This window comes from Sycon ciliatum, chromosome 1 (genome assembly GCF_964019385.1).
Source record: "Sycon ciliatum chromosome 1, ocSycCili1.1, whole genome shotgun sequence".
Classification (NCBI taxonomy): Eukaryota; Metazoa; Porifera; class Calcarea; order Leucosolenida; family Sycettidae; genus Sycon; species Sycon ciliatum.
Window position 1 is genome coordinate 9,539,554 of NC_088643.1, and position 22,076 is coordinate 9,561,629.

At 45.4% G+C, this 22,076-nt stretch overlaps 1 protein-coding gene and 1 non-coding gene across 3 annotated transcripts in view; one reads left to right on the top strand and one right to left on the bottom strand.

The window, feature by feature from the left end:
* The window catches only part of LOC135812399 (multiple epidermal growth factor-like domains protein 6), a 29,756-nt gene extending 7,686 nt beyond the window's left edge, over positions 1-22,070 (top strand). The window contains exons 3-21 of one of the 2 annotated variants that reach the window (XR_010552790.1): positions 1-9; positions 691-783; positions 4,757-4,852; positions 5,313-5,398; positions 5,698-5,861; positions 7,087-7,207; positions 7,637-7,773; positions 8,866-9,105; positions 9,513-9,808; positions 10,302-10,377; positions 10,704-10,886; positions 13,433-13,709; positions 15,827-15,935; positions 16,408-16,560; positions 17,377-17,520; positions 18,491-18,619; positions 19,022-19,153; positions 19,854-20,066; positions 20,679-20,768. The exon at positions 1-9 is cut by the window's left edge and continues 101 nt beyond it. Coding sequence is in view for 1 of the 2 variants with exons in the window: in XM_065325773.1 (XP_065181845.1) it covers positions 1-9; positions 691-783; positions 4,757-4,852; positions 5,313-5,398; positions 5,698-5,861; positions 7,087-7,207; positions 7,637-7,773; positions 8,866-9,105; positions 9,513-9,808; positions 10,302-10,377; positions 10,704-10,886; positions 13,433-13,709; positions 15,827-15,935; positions 16,408-16,560; positions 17,377-17,520; positions 18,491-18,619; positions 19,022-19,153; positions 19,854-19,997; positions 20,679-21,271 (3,182 nt within the window). In the remaining variant the exon portion in view is untranslated. Of the gene's footprint in view, positions 10-690; positions 784-4,756; positions 4,853-5,312; positions 5,399-5,697; positions 5,862-7,086; positions 7,208-7,636; positions 7,774-8,865; positions 9,106-9,512; positions 9,809-10,301; positions 10,378-10,703; positions 10,887-13,432; positions 13,710-15,826; positions 15,936-16,407; positions 16,561-17,376; positions 17,521-18,490; positions 18,620-19,021; positions 19,154-19,853; positions 20,067-20,678 lie in introns of both variants that reach the window. The other variant, XM_065325773.1, reaches the window with a different exon arrangement.
* On the bottom strand, positions 18,078-18,148 carry Trnag-gcc (transfer RNA glycine (anticodon GCC)). The gene has a single exon. It is a non-coding gene; the product is annotated as a tRNA-Gly (tRNA).
* Positions 22,071-22,076: the final 6 nt, after the last annotated feature.

Below are 22,076 nucleotides of genomic sequence, written 5' to 3' on the forward strand. Positions count from 1 at the left end.
GTGTGCCAGGTAGGATGAACAATATGTGCTGGGTGCATACGTGCCTGAGAGACAAGACCATAGTACCAAGAAAAGAATGTGTATTTCGACCTCAAATCTTCAGATCTGTATGACATTGTATTGAAGTATGTTTAAACATGATCGGCCGCATATGGAACTCTCAATATTGATCATCGCCTGAACCTGCTAGTCCCAATCGTACTCCTGACTAGTGATGTAGCATGCATGTTGTTGTTGATATCATATTCTCAAGGATCCTCTAGAGGCAAATGGATGCCTATCAAAGGGAGTCTCCTGGGGAAAAGAAGGAAGTGAAGGTGGCCGTTATGAGAGAGGGAGGGACGGACATGACAAGGTGAAAAAATAAAAATAAATATGTATAAATCAACTCTGCTCCAAGTGCCACTGAAACGTGCTAATCCCGTCATCTCACGGTCCAGTCATTTATGTAGTCTCTCTTGATGCTATGGCTTAAATTGTGTACTAGATCAGACTACCACTGGAAGTAGTATGGGCATGTGAAGATGCAATGTGTTGGGCCTTTCCCTAAACCAACACATCACCAACAAGTAAGGTACAGCATATGTTGGATTGGATCACTTATCGAAGGATGTATGTATACGCACATGCGTGTGTGTGTGTATTTGTGTGTGTGTATGTATTTGTGTGTGTGCCTGTCTGAACCCGAAGTATGCAATCAAGTGTGCCACAACCAAGGGCGGTGCTCATCACCAAACAACTGTACCTGCGCTACAGGCTGGAGTGGCGGTTCTTGTCAAACACGTAAGGCTTCACATTAGCTACATTGTATGTAACATCCTCCATCCTTTCTTATTGCTTATAATCATATGGGGCAGGCGCGTAGCCACACATGGGGCACGGGCATGGGGAGGGGGCACGTGTGCCCCCCCCCCTAAAATTGTTGACCTAGGTTCCATGGACATAATGACCATGAATGGCATGCACCTGCCATCCTACACATATGCAGCCATGCACCCTCCCCCCCCCCCCCCCTCCCCCCTGAAAGGGAAACCAGCTACGCCCCTGGCCCGGTTTGATGCATGACCTTTCTCTAACAATAATGTCCCCCTTTCATTGGGTTTGTTCGGTTTCAGAACATTGAGTTGTGATGCCATTAACTCTAATACCGTGCTAAAACTGGCACAGAGAGAAGACAGTGCTGACCCCAAAACTCAAATAGATGGGCAGTCAAATTAAAATTTCTTGGTTCGCGTGAGACTCGGCTGGAAGCCCAGTTTTCCGCATCCGTCGTGGGAACGCCACCACCCTCTAGGATCAAAGGCGCAGATGCAGCGCCTAAACGGTGGGAGGTGAGTAGATCAGACCCACCACCAAGTGGTCAAAGACCAAAATCCCAACTGTGGGTCGCAGCACGGCTGGAAAAATTCCTTCCGCTTCCAAGCAGGACTTGAACCTGGTACCCTCTGTTTCTCAATCAAGACTTGAACATAATCCAGTAAAAGCTGGTGAAAGCGACCTCTGTGTTTAGCGACCACCTGCTCTTAACGACCGTTTTTCCATGCACCGACAGTTCTACACAGACACTGGGACCTGGTTCTAAAGACCACCTGGCTTTAACGACCGCTTTTGCTTGCACCGTTGGGTGGTCGCTTAAGGTAGCGTACACATGGTGTACTAATTAACACATACATCTGTATTGATTCCTTTATAACTTCGAGATCCATCAAAGAAATGTAAATAAATTTTCTGTCCTCTTTCTTTAAACAGCACAGATACAATGCCACGACAAAGCTAGATCAGAAGTGTGACCCTGCCTGTGGCCAGACTTGACCAATGTGGCCTTCCGATCTTTACAAAATCCGGTGGAACACATTGAATTGGAAAAGACACCAATTATCGTGTATTGAGGTTATATAGTCCACTTCGGAGGGCACTAACCTAAGAACACCAGGAGAAATTCCATGAATCTCACCAGAGGCCAAAACATTCATACGGGAGTGTAAAATGCGCAAAATCAGCAATTCAAGAAGCAGGCAGAAAACAATCCAAGTATCATATTTGCCTAAAACGGAGTTTATAAAACGGAGTTTACTCCGTTTTAGGCAAATATGACTATACCAGCTTGTTAAAACACTCATTGCGATTCTGTGTCGCACCCTTCTCGCACTTCAGTAGCAGCTGCTTGTCGGCAAGGTCACGATACACTGGCACCATCAGTTTGTAGATAGGCTTTGGAATAGGGTTGTGGTGTTCGTAAGGCTGGTCAGCAGCAGCTTTGTGGTAGCCACACCAGCTATCAGTTGGGCAGAACTCATGGCGGGATTGTCATCAGTGGATGCACGATGACAAAGCGAGGCACAAATAGCTTTCCGCATAGCACCATTATTCTCTCTTATCGGCTTCCCATACCAATTCTGCAAGGAGTCAATGAGCTTGTTTGTCAGGCGTCCACTACCGCTGATACCGGCTCGGACTTAGCGACTTGGCTAGTCTCCCATTCAACAACGGACATAGCACCATAGAGTGAGGAAAAGCCGCGGCGCATCCGGGTACCATCCGCTGAAACAGCCACGTCACCGCCGACAGCATCTTGCACAGCACCATCCATGCTTTTCTCAGCAACTACCTCTACTGCAGAATATAGAGCATTCTGGTGGCCAGAGAACCTGCTTCGACTCATTGGCGTTGGCATACTGAGCACTGCACATAATTATACCAGTGCTTGATGACCGCGGCCAATCATGCGCATTGCGAACACTGCGATTTATCTCGTAAAAAGATCCTGGGAGCTTGGGCGACATGGACAAAGAAACTTCAGCAGGGCACTCTGAACATGAGAAAGTAATTGTCGCAGACAGGTTACTGCGTTTTCCCTCCTTCACAATCACATTGCCACTCTTGCATGACTTGCGCACACAAAAAAGTGCAATGGCAGCGAGCAGGAGGTCCAAGCTCACAAAGCGATACCCAACGCCAGAGAAGCCATCACTTGGACCTGCTGGGCCAGTTTATTGGTGATCAGAATCACCGGCATCGCTCCCTGACTCGGAGCTGCTGTCCATGTCCACATTCCAAGTCGAATTGCAATTAAAAATTATTTCTCAGAACTGCTGCTTCTAGTGGCGATCGCCTCTTCTTCATGATCCGCGGCGGCCTGCTCTTCCGGCGCACTTGCACTACCTTCATGACCAAATTGATTGCCGTGAAATACACTCTTGGGTGTTCTAGAACGACAGTCGTTGCTTTGCATGGCCTATCGTCTCCAGCAGCTCCTGACAGCAATTTTGACAAGGTAATTGTCACAAATTTCACAAAAAACACTTATTTTTTGCCCAAGCTCAGCTGGCCTGCTGGTCGCGTATGCGAACGTGTAGGCGGCTACACCTCGTGACCAAACCATTACCAGTGAGTGATGGAAGCATGGTGTTATCAGAATTTTCCAAAAAATCAGGCTTAGAATGATAGGAAATGGAGAAATTGGTGAATTTCCGATTGCGAAAAAATCACTGATGCGTACTCCAAATTTTGAAAATTTCAAATTTTATTGCAATCTTCTAAGTTAGAGCGCATATCTCCTGTTTCGTTGGTCGTAATAAAAAAAACCTTTACACGCGTATTCAACGGATCAACACCAGGTTTTACTGTAAAAGAAAATAACGAATCTTTCAGAACCTGTCAAGTGTCAAGTTTGGCAGAAAGATTTTTCCACGTAGGAGGAACGAACTTCATTTCCTGTTGTAGATCATCGCCATATATCCACCATAGTTCTTTCTTTGCCCATTGTCATTTTCATCAAGGTGATGTGTATGTGAGTTGATGTGTGTCCATGTGTTTGTGTGTGCGTAATGTGTTGGCGCGATGTGTTGCATTTGCGTGTGATGTAGGTGTGTGTGTGTGCGTGTGTGTGTGTTTGTGTGTGTGTGTGTGTGTGTGTGTGTGTGTGTGTGTGTGTGTGTGTGTGTGTGTGTGATGTTTATGTGTGTACCGGTATATGTTTTGTGTGCACATGCCCCATGTGTGTATGTGTACGAGTAGCGTATATGTGTATATGTGTGTGTGTGTGTGTGTGTGTGTGTGTGTGTATGACACGCCATCATTATTGGCTTCCTCCCTTCTTCCCATCATGATCCCATGCTGGGTCTCATGCGCCTCACTCCGAGTGTCACCCATGCACCTAAAGTGTTATTTATATTATCATGCCACCTCTACAGTGTATGATCAGCCACACCTATCTTGCTGTGTCCATCACATTCTAGGCTTTCTAGCACATCTCAATATACTCCTCGGTGCTCTACGCATCCACTACGTTGTCTGATGATTGTTTCAATTGCCACGACACTCTGAGCTACACTCTGAGTTACAACAAAACAAAGTTCCCCGTCATTGTGAACTTGTGTCACAGGCTCCTCTTCTTGGGTTGAGCACTTTGTCAAGTCAACGGCAATTAGGCTTTGTGCTAATAATTTCCATCATTTTTTTTGTTTGTGACAAATCCAATAAAGCCTTCATGGTGTGTTCATTCAACTTGTGCTGTTGATTGAAATTCCCAAAATTAAAAAAAACACAGGGAAAGGCCTGGCTGAATCTCTAGCGGTTTTGCCAATTGTTCTGAGCCCTTCACGAAACAACTTGCCATGCCCAAACAAACCCTACTATATATTTGATATCTGCAATTCTTCTATCCTCATGCAATGTTCTCAGAAAAGCTGTTGGCATGAAATTTGGAAATGGGCTGTTGTGAACTTCACATGCATCATGTTTGTGTGTGTTGCAGCGGAGTGCACCAGTCCATGTTTGAATGGCGGTGCCTGCATTGCACCTAACACATGTACTTGTGCAGCGGGATACACTGGCGCAACATGCAATGCTGGTAAGGCTGTGCTGTCAGCCCTGAACGCTGAACGATGCTGATGTTGTCCAGGCTTCCTGTTCATAACCGTAATGTGTGGTGATTTAAAGTGAAAACCCCCGTGTATGTGATTTATCTCCACACAACGCTGCCATTATCAGTGCCTAGTTGGCGTATGATAGCTTGCTGCTGTTACATTGGCATACCATCAGAACTGTACACACATGTCAGTCCCATAGGATTGGGTTGACCTTGCCAATGAATGTGTGGTCAATTTCTGTGGATAGAATTTAATCCCTGTTCATGAATGTGTACGCCACTTGGCAAGCACCAACCTGAGCTTCAACTAGGTCGCTCAACAGGAGCAATAGAATCACAAGTGCTGAACACGTGCTTCCATTGCATTTCCATGGAGCCAGGACATGAATGCTACCGTGAATGAAAAACATGCTTCTACTTTGTTCTTTCTTGCCGTGCACAGTATGCCCAACCGGAACGTATGGCGTTGGCTGCAAACCATGCCCCTGTCTAAATGGTGGCTCGTGCAGCAAGTTTTCCCCTACAGTGGTAAGCATGATGTCATCGAGGCTTTTGTAACTGTTGATACAAGTGCACTCAATGCATACAGCCTTAATCATGCTGATAGATTTGATTGTATTGAAGAAGAAGTTTTTCGTCGCCACTGCTCCCAGGTCGAATCCATCTCTACACTCAGACGGGCAAGTACATCTTGAGGCATTTATTGGACAGGGAGACGGGAGCTGTTGTCACGTATGAAAAGATTGATCACGTTCTGATGTGATGTGTATGTGAGTGCCTGTATGTTAGCACGGTTGCGTGCGTGCTTTGTTTGTGGTTTGGCGTAGGTATGTTCATGTACTCCAGGATGGAGGGGCACTACATGCAACCAGCGTTGTGACTGGGCTCACTACGGACAGAACTGTGTCTCGACATGCCAGTGTCTGAACGGTGCAGTCTGCGATCATATCAACGGACAGTGCACGTGTCAGCCAGGATGGATGGGAACAAGGTTAGTGTAGGGTCGATCAGCCAATGGACAGCAGCGAATGATGCACTGGAACTGATCTCCATTGAGCTGTGCATATGCTGATATGGCGTACTAGTACAAGTATGTAAAGCCCTGTTCATAGCAAGAGTACTGAACTCATAATAGTGTGAAACTCCACTATGGGTGCTTTCCCAACAGATTTTCAAGTTAGCGTCCTTTTTTTGTGATGCAATGCGCAGTGTACTCGTATTATCAGACGTATCCTGGACCTGTGTTTGACGAACAACCATTTTATCCTGTGCAAATTATCAGTTCAAGGAACAACGTGTGATGCGTCGATACCCCATACAAACATCGTAAATCACTCGTGTGAGGACTCAGGAGCATTGCATCATTACTGTTAAGAATGGTGTCATTGAAATTCTGTCAGGACAGCAGGGTATGCAAGCGTTGCAAACTCTCAGGGAGGGGGGGGGGGGTTATACTCTTCTTCACAGTGGTACAAATTCATATACTGTCAGCTATAGATCGGAAATCAGATGACGCCAGCTAGCTAGCAGCCACAGCTCAAAATACCCTTATCAATGTTCGGATTCGCCATCAGCCTAAGGATGAAAAGACACGCCTACTTATATATCAGTCATTCCCTTTTGAAATTGATTTTTTTGTGCCATTATCGCAGAGCGTGGTCTTTGTCAGTTGCTGATGCAATTGAAACTGATGCCTTTCCAAAAGCAACTACATCATTTAATCGGCGTCGTGTTTCCCAAACGTAACTCAAAGGAGAATTTCTAGGGGACGCAAAGCAGTACCGGTGCTAACAAAAGAGCTCGGTAGCAGCTCCTGCGGCTTATCAAATCCTTCAATATGGTTCCATTGTTATCGTGGTATGGGTGCGCTCACTATATTTCGTTCGATATCAGGTTTCTTGTCTCCACCCTTAAGGACTCAGATGGTGAGCCAAGGAAAAAATTGTAACATGGGAAATTGTGGGCACAAGTTATGCGATCGATTCCACCAACTAAACCAGATTTTCATGCCGATTTACATGCCGTGGATTGTCTAAGTACTCCCTGTCAGTTTTGTGCTAGATTGTGCATGTCTGACTTCTCAAAATCTGGTTTAGTTGGTGTAATCGATCGTATAAGTGCCCACAATTTCCCATGTTAAATTTATTTATTTATTCATCAATGATGATCTGCCCAAGGATTATATACCTCTATTTCATGTTGCACTTTGTATTCAGATGTGACACACCGTGTGCCAGTGGACATTACGGTCAAAACTGTGCGTTGTCTTGCGCCTGTCAGAACGGTGCGACCTGTAGTGGAGTGGATGGCAGTTGCAATTGCACAACAGGGTACAAGGTGAGCGAGAAATAGATAGACACTAGTACACCCACAGCTGGACTGGCACATGCCCAGGCAAGTTGTCCAGTGGATGGGCAGACGGGTAGACAGGAAAAAACAAAAAAATGCAAGTTGATCACAAATCAAATTATTTTGATGTTTTTGAAACTTCACTTCTCAACTCCAAACTCCAAAAACGGTCGCTTCACTGCGATTCAAATCCAAATTTACATTACACCAAATTTTTGGGCCTGGCCCATCATCAGAGTGATGAATTTGGTGTAATGTAAATTTGAATTTGAATCGCAGTGAAGAGATCGTTTTTGGAGTTGAGAAGTAAAGTTTCCTAAATGTGTAAATGGCTGCGTTGGAGTTTGCGGACAATTAGAAAAAATATGTTAGCCCTGACCAAATAGTATTGCATGTGTTGGTTTGAATGGGCCACAGGGATCGCTGTGCTCGGAGACATGCTCACCGGGCATGTACGGTGCGGGCTGTGCATCTCTGTGTCGCTGTCAGAACGGTGCTACGTGTGATCCGGTCACCGGTGGCTGCACATGTGCTCCCGGGTACATTGGAACGCAGTAAGTACACAAATGATTTACTTACCCTTTGCCACGTCATAATTACAGTAAAACCTGGTTTAAGCGACCACCCCACGGTGCAAGCAAGAGCGGTCCTTAAAGCCAGGTGGTCTTTAGAACCAGGTCCCACATTGTGTGTGTAGAACTGTCGGTGCATGGAAAAACGGTCCTTAAGAGCAGGTGGTCGTTAAACAGAGGTCGCTTTCACCAGATTTTACTGTATAATAAAGTAGACAGACAACAAATGGACATAACTAACAAGTTGTTGACGACCTGCATAACAGACTAAGTGTGAATTTAATCTGCTTCTGCTTACGTAAGTCAGGTTTCTTAGTGTGGATACAGTTCAATATACTAGTACACAGCTTCTAAAACATTCAACAACTTCGCACTACACACACGTGACAAAAGCTTGATCTCAAGCTTGGAGGACATAAACAACTTGAAAAACAACCAGTAACGTGGAAACGAACGGAATGGAATTTAGACGGATGACGAGATCGGCAACGGCGGTGATAGCGGCATTCAAGGTGCTGGCGGAGTCAGCAGCTGTACTGAACAGCTGACTACGCATTTGACATCTGACTTGTCCACTGTGCATTCTGATTGTCCAACTGTTACTTAGTTAGTGCTGATGAGTATGAGTCGTCCATTGCTTGCAACTTGTTAGAGCACCCTGAATGTCGTGGGGGTGTTTTTAAAGAGCCTGAAGAGTGTCCTTTTTCTGAGTATTTTAGCTAATTATGTACCTTGAAGTATTTGAAGTTCTCCCAATCCTTTACAAAATTAATCACTTTCTTTCACCTTTGGTAGTTTCCAGAAACTGACCGTAGTTGGTCCCCTGGGGGATGGAAAAAGACCCAAGTGCCATCAGTATGTGTGGCACGTGTTGTGAGCTGCCTTTGGAGTGAAACACTTGTCAGCTCCTAGGTTCAGCCTGGTCCCATAGCTCAGTGGTTAAGAGCATTGCTCATGACAAGCAAGGTCCCGGGTTCGAGTCCTGGTGGGTCTGTCGGTTTTTCTCTTTTCAGGCAGTTAATTTCCCCGACTGATCCTTTCAATTATGTACCTATTTTTGTTTGCGTTCACTAGCTGTGAAAACACATGTCCCTCCGATCAGTACGGTGATCAATGCTCGCAGGCATGTCAGTGCTCTGCAAACTCTACGTGCAGTCCCATCGACGGTTCATGCAACTGCAGCATTGGTTGGGCGGGCTTGCTGTGCACTCGGCCATGTCCGCGTAAACCTAACGGACAGTTCGACTGTTTGAACGCCTGCCCGCACGTCTGCTTGAACGGTGGAGCATGCAATGAGTTCATCGGTGAATGCATGTAAGAAATAGCAGAGAGGACAGGTGAAGAGTTTGATTTCAAAATGGGGCATATCCATGTCCTTCCTTTTCGGATCATGATCCAGAGAACCTTCATTAATGAGCATTTTGGATCTACGCATGTTTTAATAGCAGTTTTGACGTGCCTCTGGTGGGATATTGAAGGTGAACATTTCATGAAGGTTTCCTGGACCAGGTTATTACAAAGCAATATGTTTTCTTTTAAATCGAATGGTTACCGCTTTTATGGCATGTAGAGTTGATGCAGTTCAAAGTAAGCCCTTGCAAAGGTCAGCCCATAAAATGTGTTTTGCAGTCTACAGTATGTAGCATTGAAATATTATATGTTGCTATATGCATACTTGTGTATTGTGCTCCATGGTGTGGTCGTGTTGCCTCACTGCACAGTTGTCCACCAGGATTCAATGGAACGGAATGTCAAGACACCTGTGTTCAAGGAACATATGGCACAGGCTGTATGGAGGTCTGCGAGTGTATCAACGAAGTTAATTGCTCCTCTATCGACGGCTCGTGTTCCTGCCAGCCTGGTTGGCATAGCGATATTTGCAACATGACGTGTCCGACGGGTTCCTATGGTGACGGCTGTTCCCAGGCATGCCTGTGCAGGAATGATGCCGTGTGTGATCATGTGACAGGAGCATGCACATGTGTGGGAAGATGGCTGGGTCCACAATGTCAATATCGTGAGTTGTGCTCTATCTACATGTCAATTAATTGGTATGTGATGGGCAGATTTAAAAAAAATTCACAGGTCGTGTGAGACTCGGCTTTCCAGCCGAGTTTTCCGCATGAGTAGGAACGCCACCGCCCTCTAAGATCAAGGTGCAGATGCAGCTCCTAAGCGGTGGGAGGTGAGTAGATCAGACCCGCCACAAATTGGTCAAAGACAGAAAATATGGGCAGATTACAAGTTGTAAAATGCCAGCTACGGCATCATTTCTTTTGTAACTTCTGCGTAGTATGCAAGCGCAAGTTTGAAAAAGTCTCCCTGCATCAGCACCCAGGGGTGGTTGTTAGTGACATGATTTACTGTATGGTCTTGTGGAGAACAATGGGATCGACAGCAGATTTCATGTAGCATGAAGGAATGTTTGGGGCGGAGACACATTCTCAAACGTCACTTCAGACGTGTACTGGTCGTTGTGCAACTAACTTGTGTTGTCCTCTCGCATGCAGCCTGTCCTGAATGGCAATACGCCAGCAGCAACACAACGTGCAATGACTGTGTCTGCAGCCAATCAAGTACTGATATGTAAGATGTACATAGTTGGTCTGGCTAGAGTGACATACCACCATTCATAGGACTACGGCATCACACACTGGGAACAAAATCCTTAGGAAAGCATCACTCCATGCTCAATACACAGTACTTTTGGGATTCTTATGCTCATCAGCTGAGCCTGCGTACGCTAATGATATCTTCAACTATTACCCCAAGGCACCATCATATGTACTACGATCCATTTTATTGCTTTTAAAATCTCTCCCACTACATTTTCATGCCAAATATTTAATTTTAGCAGGCTTAATTTTAACTGACAATCTTCCTCGTACTCCTCTGTTTGTTGTCCGCTGCAGCTGTGATCGCTTCACAGGTCAATGTGATTGCAGTGCCGGCTATTCTGGAATGGACTGTGCCTACTACTGCCCACGTCTGACCTACGGCCAAGACTGCGCATCAGCCTGCACATGCCACAACGACGCCACTTGTGATCCGTTCACCGGAGCATGTCGATGCGCCCTGGGTTTCATTGGTGACACGTAAGCTCTTATAATCGGCTACTGTAAGTCGACAAATTTTCGGCCTCCCGGGGCGAGAACACATTTCGGCTGCAACAGTTTTCAGCCTATACTGCTGCTGCCTGTACCAAAGTTCCGCGCATATAAGCCCATGGGCTAATATACGAAATAATGCATTTTCCGGGAAAAAAAATCAGTAATAATGGTTCGTTTTTTAGCCCTGGGCCTATATTCGAATTTTTAAGGCAGCTGGCATGCGAAAAAGTACAAGTCCGTGCGCGGTTGTCCGCCCACTGTAGGTACCGGTACTGGTAATGTAGTCTGCACTGACATGCTGTACTACGGTGTTTGGGTCTGTTTATTAGCCCATGGGCCTATAAACGGAGGTGGGCTTATATCCGGATATAGGCCCATGGGCTTATATGCGCGGAACTACGGTATACACTACCGTCATACTGAACCTTGTAAAACAAAATTTTGGCCGCAGCAAATTTTCGGCCGAATATGATCAGGCCTAAAATAGCCGAAATTAAATATGCGCTGAATATTTGTTGCCTTACAGTATTGACATGATTTGCGGTTAGATATTCACTATAATTATGACAGTGAAGAGACGACTATCCAAGTCGTTTAGGGTATACGCATACATTGACTTGGCTATTCCGAGAAAGTGGCAACTGCATTGAAAGTTTCCATCTCTGAATTCACTTCTTAGTAATTTTGGTTTGACTGCATTATTCAATGGTCTTGGTGCTCAAAGAGCGTTATTGAACAACCCATGATAACGCCGGTGATCTGGAAAGATGAATGGAAAAATCCAAAGTCAGCGCAGGCTCGAGGTAAATAGAAAAATCCAGTATCAACACATGCTCACATGCAAGTATTACTAAAGCTGTGTTCACAACTGGCGCGTATACGCGTGAAACCACGTGTTTGTGCGTATTTTGCTGGCTTTTGGGGCGCCATGCGTACGGAAACGCGCCGAAATGGAAATTCCAACATGTTGGAATTTGTCCACCTCGACTCCTCCTTGGTTTCTCTTTTCTCTCCAGCTCTTCTCTAACAAGTCAAGAGCTTATAAAAATTAATATTAATGTCACATGTAATGTCACATGTACATGTATGTACATGGCTGTCTTGTATCTGTAATTACGTACTGCAAAAAAAAAAAAATTCAGCGCGTATCAGGCGCGTGCCAGCGTACATGCTAGTCACTTTGACTGGCGGGGTCAAAAAATTAGTACTCGAAGGTGTCGCACGCGCTAAATACGACTCGGATTGCTGTTTTTGTGAAAGCCTGAGCGTGCGTTTGGGAACGCATGAACTGCAAGCGTACCGCGTCCACGCGCCAGTTGGGAACACAGCTTTAGTCGCAGTCACAACTATCAAAGCAGATCACTCTTTTACCATAGCGCAACTAAAAAGCCGCGATGGTCTTGGTAGTATCGCCATTAATGTACATGTACATCCGACAGCGTACTTCACAGCTGAGACTTTCAGCTTGAAGTTGTCTTGGTTGCGTGCACCTTCCCCTCCTGGGTCATTACGATAACTTCGAACCTTCCGAGTTGAAAGGTTGTCGGAGTGCGCATTCAAAAGACGTACTAGAGCTGACTTGCAGTTAGTTACAGAACGTCAGTACCGTTGGTCAGTGTTGTGCAATGTTATCGCATGAGCTGATTGTCAAATACCTGGTGGTGTTAGTGGTCATTATAGCGTAACTTGAAGTTCCTTGATCCTTTTCTTCCCCATAAATTCGTAATTATCATTACAGAAGAGAGATTGGAAGCTGTGTCGCAACTCTTTCACGTACTACTACGATCATCAGGCAACTGATGGCTCCAAAACGGGCAGCCTGAACATAAGGGGGAGCAAGGTGGGAAATTCTGAGGGGTATCATAGTGCAAGAGTCAGGTGCAGGCGTGAAGTTGCCAAGTCTTTAGACTTGGGGCTATGCAGCAGCATTACGCATTCAATGTACTGTACTATAATCTGCACAAAAAAATAGCAGTGTGGCATACTTTTGTTTTGTTTTTAAATTTATTGAAAACAGTATGGCATTAGATTTCAACTCATCACGAAGAGTTACTTTGTACATTGGGTGTTATTTGCTATGAATACCTGTACTGCCGTGCACGTTAATTTACTGGAATCTCCTCGCCACTTGCGCTCTCCTCCCAACCTCATTCACAGGACCTCGGTCACCACACCAGCAACACGAATGCAGGTTGTCGTAGGCATTTAAAATCCTTCGTACTGCTTTTTCGATCACACAGAGATCTCAATAGCGAAATATTCAACAAACAAAAATTACTGAATGGCTAGACCGTGTAATTGATGGTTCAGACTTACCTGGCCAACTCATAAAAAATAAAAAAATAAATTCACAGTTGGTGTCAGACTCGGCTAGAGGCCGAGCTTTCCGCATCCATAGGAACGCCACCACCCTTCAAGGCGCAGATGGAGCTCCTCAAGCGGTAGGAGGCGAGGAAATCAGACCCACTAAAATGGTCAAAGACCCGAAAAATCCGTCTGCTGCTGTCATTGTTGTCACCCATATCGTGCAGTTGCAACCAAACATGCCCTGTTGGCTGGTATGGACTGAATTGCTCAACGGCATGTACATGCATTAACGGTGCAGCATGCTCTGCCAGCAACGGTACCTGTGTCTGCACCCCCGGCTGGAAAGGGGAGAACTGCTCGGAGGTGTGCGGGCAGGGTGCGTACGGACAGTGGTGTGCGCTGCCGTGCACATGCCAGAACGGAGCGGCGTGTCATCCCGTCACCGGTGCATGCACGTGTACGGATGGTTGGATTGGCGGCGTGTGTGACCAGCCTTGTCCGGTATGTACTCATAGGAGTTAGTTGCATTATTTGATAGAAAGTGGACCAGCTACTACATACCAATACCACGGTACAATGCTTTTCACTTCGTCTATAGGGCTTGAAAGTGCTACGTCACAGCATAGCAACAATTTCAAAAATTCAAAAATTGGATCCACTTGGATCCAGTTTTTGTATGGATCCAAGCACAGTTCAAGCCGTCTTACTCACAGCAAGGTGATGTAACCAGTGAAACTGACTGATTTGGCTACTGGGGGTGGGGTTACAACTGGTGGCGAAGTAAAAGTCACCCCTGCATACGACATGAGTGGGTTGCTATGCACCCACATACTGATGCAATAGCAAAGTCACACCTTAGTGGATCCAAAATAGAAATCTGATGTCAACTTACTACTCCCTGGCCGTTTTTGACGTCATCACTTTCAAGTCCTATTGGATTTTCACTGGACACGCATGTCATCTTTGATAGATGTGTATCTCCCTCCCAGGTTCCTGATCACTATAATTATGTAGCCCTGGTTGCTGTTTGGACCACTGAGTCTGTAGTAGTGTTGTCCGTTGAGCATAATGCAGCCTCTCCTCCCTGTGATATGCTTGTATATTCCATAGATGTTCAATACCCTCTTACAGATAATTCGTACAGTATTGTGAAGTTGGCAGGAAAGCACCTTTCTCTTTCCTATTGAATCATTGCTGAAGTCTCTACCACTCTCTCGTATTGTTTATCTAGAAACTAAAGTAGAAGAAATCACATGGAAACGAGTTATGAAGCAACTAGCCACGACTGTAACAAGATAATAAGCAGTCAGAAAGTGCGATAATGGGGCACAAAACTGACATGTTACTGAGACATTCAACGACCTGAGACCTAGCTCTCACACACCTCTCAGACACCTCTCACACACCTCCAGTAACATGTCAGTTTTGTGCCCTGCTATCGCACTTTCTGACTGCTTATTATCTTGTTCCAGTCGTGGCTAGTTGCTTCATAACTGGTTTCCATGTGATTTCTTCCATTTTAATTGTATTTATTCCCGTAGCTATGCAGAAGACGTTACTTCAGTAACGTCTGGCGCTAGCCAGGGTCCACACAGCTTTAATTTGGTATTTGTGTGTTTGTTTGTTTGTTTGTTTGTGTCACCCCTGGCGCTATCCGTATCTGACGGCAAAAAAGCATAGGATGTTATAAATTTTTCAATTTTTCCTAATTATTTCAGGCAAATCCTGGGATTCGAACCCGCACTATCGCCCTACATGCATTCCCCCATACACTTCGCATTCATACCCATTCTTCCAAGTTGCTTCACGTTATTATCTTGCGTTTGAAAGCCCTATTTAAATATTGCGGGCAGCTGTATGTGGCCAGCTGTGTTTAATGGTACGGTACGGTATGGGAGACGGTGTCGTATTACCCTCGATCGTACCTGTCCCGTACCTATCCCCTACCGTACCGTGCCATCAAAGACGGCTGGCCACAATGCATATTCAAATAGGGCTTTCAAATGCAAGATCACAATGTGAAACAACTTGGAAGAATTAGTATGTATGCGAAGTGTATCGGGGGGATGCATGCAGGGCGCGCGATAGTGCGGGTTCGAATCCCAGGTTATGTCTTAAAAAAGGATTTTTTTAAAGAATTTATAACATCCCTAGGCAAAGTGGGATGGTCTAAGACCATGATTGAGAAACAGAGGGTACCAGGTTCAAGTCCTGCTTGGAAGCGAAAGGAATTTTTCCAGCCGTGCTGCGACCCACAGTTAATTGGGAACTCGTGGCCTGGCACGAGGGTAACATGGATGCAGCTAATGGGACTTCGGTCTTTGACCACTTGGTGGTGGGTCTGATCTACTCACCTCCCACCGTTTAGGCGCTGCATCTGCGCCTTTGATCCTAGAGGGTGGTGGCGTTCCCACGGCGGATGCGGAAAACTCGGCTTCCAGCCGAGTCTCACGCGAACCGTGAAATTTATTTATTTATACTTTTTTTGTGTCTAGGTCCTCAAGGCAAAAAAGCATAGCGTAGGGCCCTGAGCTTCCAAGCTCTCTCGTTGGTTCAGTATCCCAGATAAAAAAGAATAGTTGGTGAATCTCACCATGTGTGCGGTACTGTCGTTATAGGCCAACAAGCATGGACTTAACTGTTCCCTGGATTGCCAGTGCAACGGCCGGGCACAAAATGGCTGCCACCACGTCACTGGGGTCTGCAACTGCGATGCGGGATGGCAAGGTGTGTGTTTGGTTCATAGTTTGTGTATGTGTGTGCATGTGTGTGCATGTGTGTGTGTGTTTGAGTGCAGGTGTAACTCGTATACTCACAAGGAGCAGAAGAAGACAAGGCAGTGCGAGTATGCGCACAGCTATCCATGCATTCCTACGGTGTACTATTTATGTGTATACAAATAACGTGTCATAAAGTAGCAAGGCTACACAGGTGTATAGATGTATGGTACAGGTTGCAGAATGGATAGAGTTATAATGACGTGTGCCCTGCACTTCAAACTATGAGCAATGCACCCAAGTATCGGAGAGAATTTTCCAATATTCACTGGGATATTCAAAGCTTGCCATTCATCAGAATTTACCCAAGTTTAGGGTATCTTTTTTCTTGTGAGCTTCCCCTATGTCTTAGTACATGTATTAGAAACATTTAGCCCTCAATGTCCTGAAAGTCTTAAAACTGTGTACTGTTGTTTGTACAGGTGTCGGTTGTGAGTTGCCGTGCAATGGCACAGCGTACGGTCTGAACTGTGCACAGGCATGTCTGTGTGAGAACGGCGCACTGTGTGATCCGGTCACTGGAGTGTGCAACTGCTCCACCGTGTCCGGCTGGACGGGCGTCAACTGCGAGGAAGGTACTGTGCAGCTGCTCAGTATCATACTGTCCTCTATGTATCATAAATAAAGGGGGGGGGGGGGGTGTCAACTGACAACCGCTCTATTCAGTTGCTATTCACTCTTGGCGCATGCGCTGGATGGAAAATTCTTTTATTAGTGATGTCGATAAACTATGACGTTTCGGGCCAGTCACCCATCATCAGAACCATACTTTGGGAAATAAAGCACTTTCTTTGACAACCTCGCAGTAATTTGACCTTGGCTATCTAGTGCCCTAGCCATAGTGCACCACCCGTGGAGGTATGCTATCATTGATGTTTCACGGTAATGGCAGACTGATATACATGTATGTATGATTGGTGCTAAATGCAGTATGCTGCATATTTCATGGCCTCGATATATTTTTTACAATGTTGACTTCTGTCATACCTATCGTGTTGACTGGAAGAACACCTTTTTGCATTCTGCTGTCCATGTGGAAACAAGCTGAATTAACCTCGAGAGCCTGTTGCTTTGAGGGATGTGTAGCAGATGAAAGACGCATGGGTAGATAATGCTGTTATGATTGTGCATGCTGCACAAACATGCATGATTTGTTGTACATTGTGAAGAAATGGAGCAGGTCAGTTTTTTGTTATGATTCCGAGTATCGTGCTAAAAAGCAATCAGTGATCGATTTTTGATGTCAAATCTAGGGTCACACCAAACAACTTGCTACATTTTTCTACATTGTTTGGGAAACAAGCCTCCGTTTACTCTTTGTGAATACTCCAGTGTTTACACCATCGCAGTGGTACGTGTCAAAAATTTCTCTTTGTGGGCTTGCTGTACAGTTTGTCAGCTCGGACAATGGGGTGCCAACTGTACATCGTCATGTTCATCGCTGACTTGTCCGGCTCATTCCGGTGGTCTATGTTATCCGGACACTGGAAAGTGCGCTTGCCCCATTGGAAGCAGGCCACCCAACTGCAGCGCATGTGAGTGTTTGGAACAGACATGGAAATTATTAAACTTTGAGGCCAGATATGTGAGTTTTTGATTTAAATTTTTTTCAAAGTATCACCATGCATTAGGACTCAAACCAATAATACAAGGGCTTTTGATAGGGGCCACCTACGAGTATGCTCTCTACGTATGAATGTTTACTGAGGGGATCATTCAAGGTATTGTGTCATTGGGTCGAGATGCAAGCCACTTTTCCCAAGATGCCCTGTGACATCCATTAGGGTGTAGGTGAAGTTTTCAGTCTCCTTTCTTGATACGAGTATTTATTCACTGTTTTATTGATACAGTCCTTTTTTGTGTGTGTACAAGAACAATGTATAAAAAAAATAGTGAATGAAAAACGTAAAATGTTTTGCACCTATGAAATCAGGGGATGGCCCACGCCTGGTAAAAAAATTGACCCAGTACTTACTGGTAACAAATATAATTGTTCTTGACATCCGTGGATATGAATGACTCACGACACCCAAAAAGTAAAATTTAACCTTGACTGCTTTCCCGCGCCCTCACAAAACGATGAAAAAAAAGATGCATTGGCCGGGAATCGAACCCGGGCCCCCCGCGTGGCAGGCGAGGATTCTACCACTGAACCACCAATGCTCTGGTAGAAGCTGAGCTTTGCCACAGTGGAAATGTGAGCAGAATATAGTACCCCGAAATTCACTATTGTACCCAAAGTCTACACGTTTTTTGTTTTTGTTTTTCTTTAATACATTGTTTTACTTCGCAAAATTCCAGACGGGAATTTCTTCCCAATGACAAGGTGGCTATGAGGGAAGAAACAAACCAAACCAACATTGCTAGTGGAAGTGATGATATGTGCCGCATATTCATAGATCTCCATAGTCGATTTTAACTGAGCTCAATGGCCTGGAGTGGCTGAGTTAGTGGCATGTGAGAGGCACTCACTATGATCTTCTGCACTTGGTTGTTGTCTTGCAGCCTGTGGGCCTGGTCAGTTTGGCTTGATGTGCCGGGAGTCTTGTGTGTGCAAGAATGGTGCTGCGTGTGAGCCGACCTTGGGAAACTGTAGCTGCAAAGCGGGATGGAAGGGTGATGATTGCAATACAAGTGAGTACTCTTTCCCCACAGGTGTTACATAGCATTTCCAATCCTGTCTGTTTCTAAGTCCGCTACCCTTATAATTATGTTCCTTTTGCAAACATTTCCATTTACTCCAATGTAACGTTATGTTCAACTTTTGGGCAGCAATACAAAAAGGCATGCACGCCTGTTTACCATGACGATGGAAGATGTTCAATATCGGGCTTGAAAGTGCTACATCACAACCAATCCATAGTCATGGCAATGTTGATTTCTGGATCCACCTGAATGCATTTTTTGTATGAGTCCATACGTGTTTGGGTGGTTTCCCTTCACAGCAGTTCTGTGTATGCTTTTCTCTTTCAATAGTAATATGAGTGTTGTGCGTGGCCTACACTTTGTCTTGTGCATGTTTGCGTATGTCCGCAGTTTGCCCCATTGACAGGTGGGGAGAGTTTTGCACCAAGACATGTGACTGTGTACAAGGAGAGGGTGGCTGCGCTCCGACCACCGGCAGTTGCATTTGTCGACCAGGAAGAACTGGCACGATCTGCGATGAAAGTGAGTCAAACAGTGCCGGCTAAAAGTTAGCATTGGTGAGCACAACGAAGGCTAGAGTCGTCATTGTTTGCATCTTTCTCTACGGCCATTGTTCGGATGTTGTGTCCAAGGACTGGTTTTGACTACGCGTGATCAGCATATATAAATACTATATGAACTACACGATGATGTCATTCTTCGAAATATCACAACCACTAGTTTGGCACTTTGTTTAAAGCAATAGTCATGGCGATGAAGTTGCAGAGCCTTATGTATCACCACCCCACAGTCGAAAGGTTTTGATGTCTGCATCCAGTGGATAATGAGTGGATAATCCCTCCCCCCCCCCCCCCCCACACACACGCACATACACACATTACAAACATCTAGTCCGGCCCTCAAATGGATGCAGCTAACGAGGTGCACCATTGTGGGGCAATGGTTCTGAGACTTGCCATTTCACCCCCGCCAACACGCACTGCATCTGCCACCATGAACATTATCTCAAGCATGATGGCGGCCTACTGTAGCATTTATGTACTTCGAGAGTTTGTAATAGATGAGGCCACGATATGATGACTACTGGTCTATTTGTTTGTTTTCTGGATCGTATTTACCTGGTGCACATACATCCTTGCTCCAAGTACTTCAGTAATACCGCATGATATGCTGTCAGAACGAAGATATCAATGGATACTCTAATCCTGCTTTGTCTGCACAGTATGCAAGCAAGGAACATTTGGCTTCCGCTGCGGTCAAACATGCGAGTGCTACAATGGCGCCACTTGTGATCCAGCCAATGGTACATGTACATGCACGGCTGGATGGACAGGTTTCAAGTGCACAATTACCGTGGATATCGAGGGTGAGAAACTATAGCATTCGCTCTGGGGTCTGAATACTCGACAGGACCGCGATTCAAGCAAAGATACTTGTAAGATAAATGCCTTTGCTCGTATCATTGTCTTCGAGATTTCTTTGCATATCTCGGGATATTGTGCACGTGTTTCACAGATTTACGTTGGAACATGTTCACTAACTTCACGGCCGATTACCATACCCAGGAGCTCACAACCCAGAGATTGTGAACCTGTACATCACTTACTGCATTAGCACTTGTAGCAGTCAAACAAACTGCAAGAGTGACGAGTGACAGATGATAATGTCATGATTTTTTCGGAATATTGAAGTGACATTTCGCCTGTAACGGAAGCACGCCCACTCAGTGCCTCGGACCCAGGACACAAAGGACACGAGTCGATGAAGAGCTGCATACACAATTCGTCAAGTTTTGATCTGCATGATGCTCATGATAGAGGTAGCGACTTCCTCGATGATTAAGTGACTTGACAGTTGACTGACTCACGACTGCCAGCCAGAGCAAACGAGAGGTCAAGTCAAGTGTCCAGGCAACTCGACGGAAAAGCGCGAGCTCCAGTGTGGGGAGCAAACACCTTTTCGAATGATGCTCATACCCTGACATTCCATATCTTGTATTTAACTGAAGAGACCTTTTTTCCTTCTTGTCTATGCACTGTGCCTGCAGAAACAGCACCTGAATCTTCATCGTCCCTCACACCAATCGTCATTCCCGCAGTAGCAGCACCTGTCGCCATAGTCATCGCAATAATCTCAGTATTTGTTTACCGGAAGAGGAAGGCACTTACTGCAAGCACACCATCCAGGCATCCTGATCATGGAGTGCCATTTACCTGTGCTGTCCAAGATGAGAATATACGTGTTTGTAGCGGCAGCACCGGACCAGTTGTAAACGAAACGGCTCAGATAGAGGACAATTGTGCATACTCACTCGGTCGTGCTCCTCAGATGGAGGACAATTGTGCATACTCACTCACTCGTGCTCCTCTGATGGAGGACAATTGTGCGTACTCCAGTCGTGCTCCTCAGATGAAAGACAATTGTGCATACTCACTCAGTCGTGCTGTTCAAGATGAGAATGCATGCGTGTGTGGTAACAGAGGGACCAGAGGAGTCGGAAACAGAATGTCTCAGATGATGGACAACGGTGCATACTCACTTAGTCTTCAGCACTCCTCAAGGCCCTCTGATGCCCTGTATGCCGAAGCGGCTCATGTCGAGACAGAACACTCCGAGTATGAAATTGCAGATCCTACATGACATTGTACATCTAGGGATGTCGATAAGGGTGAGGGCGATTGTTCTCCGCATGCTAGGAACATTAACCGTGCTCCCATTTCATCCGGGCCGACGTGATTTTATTCACGGTGTGGTTGTGGGTGGGTGTATGTGTGCTGCCCACCATCTTCCTAGCACCATAGTAAGATCAACACAGTGATGCTCCCACCTGATCGGCTATGCCCCCCCCCCCATCACTTCATTTACTTTCCTTTGCAATAAGAGCCCATTTCCCCCATTTGATTTGAGATTGATTTTGCCTTATAACCGCATAAGCTTGAAACATGAGTCACAATGAAACCTTGCTCTACCTTCTTGGTATTATTTCCATCATACTGTTTCAAAGATTTACATCTATTAAGAAACCTTGTTCTGGCATGGAATGAATTGTTTCTCCCACCACTCCCAGGTATGTATGTTATCCAGATGTATTTTGGAATCGGATTCTCTATGACGCAAGTGGAATTCACTCCTATTGTTCCTTTGTGTATTTGTACCTTTTTTGTTTTTGTTAAAATGCTGATAAGCAGTAGAACGTCATTACCGTAGGTCAGTGTCATGCTATGTTATCGCTTGAGCTGATTGTTTAGTAGCCAGTTTTGGTTAGCCCTTGTATCCATTTGTCATTGGTTACTATCGAAATCATGTTATCGCTATTTTTGACATGTACACTGTACACTGTACTTGTTTGTTTGTTTGTTTGTTTGTTTGTTTGTATTCTTTATTTAGAGTGGGAAGTCCAAAACAGGCCCTAGCCTAATAACAATGGTCCCACTAGTGAGGGAAT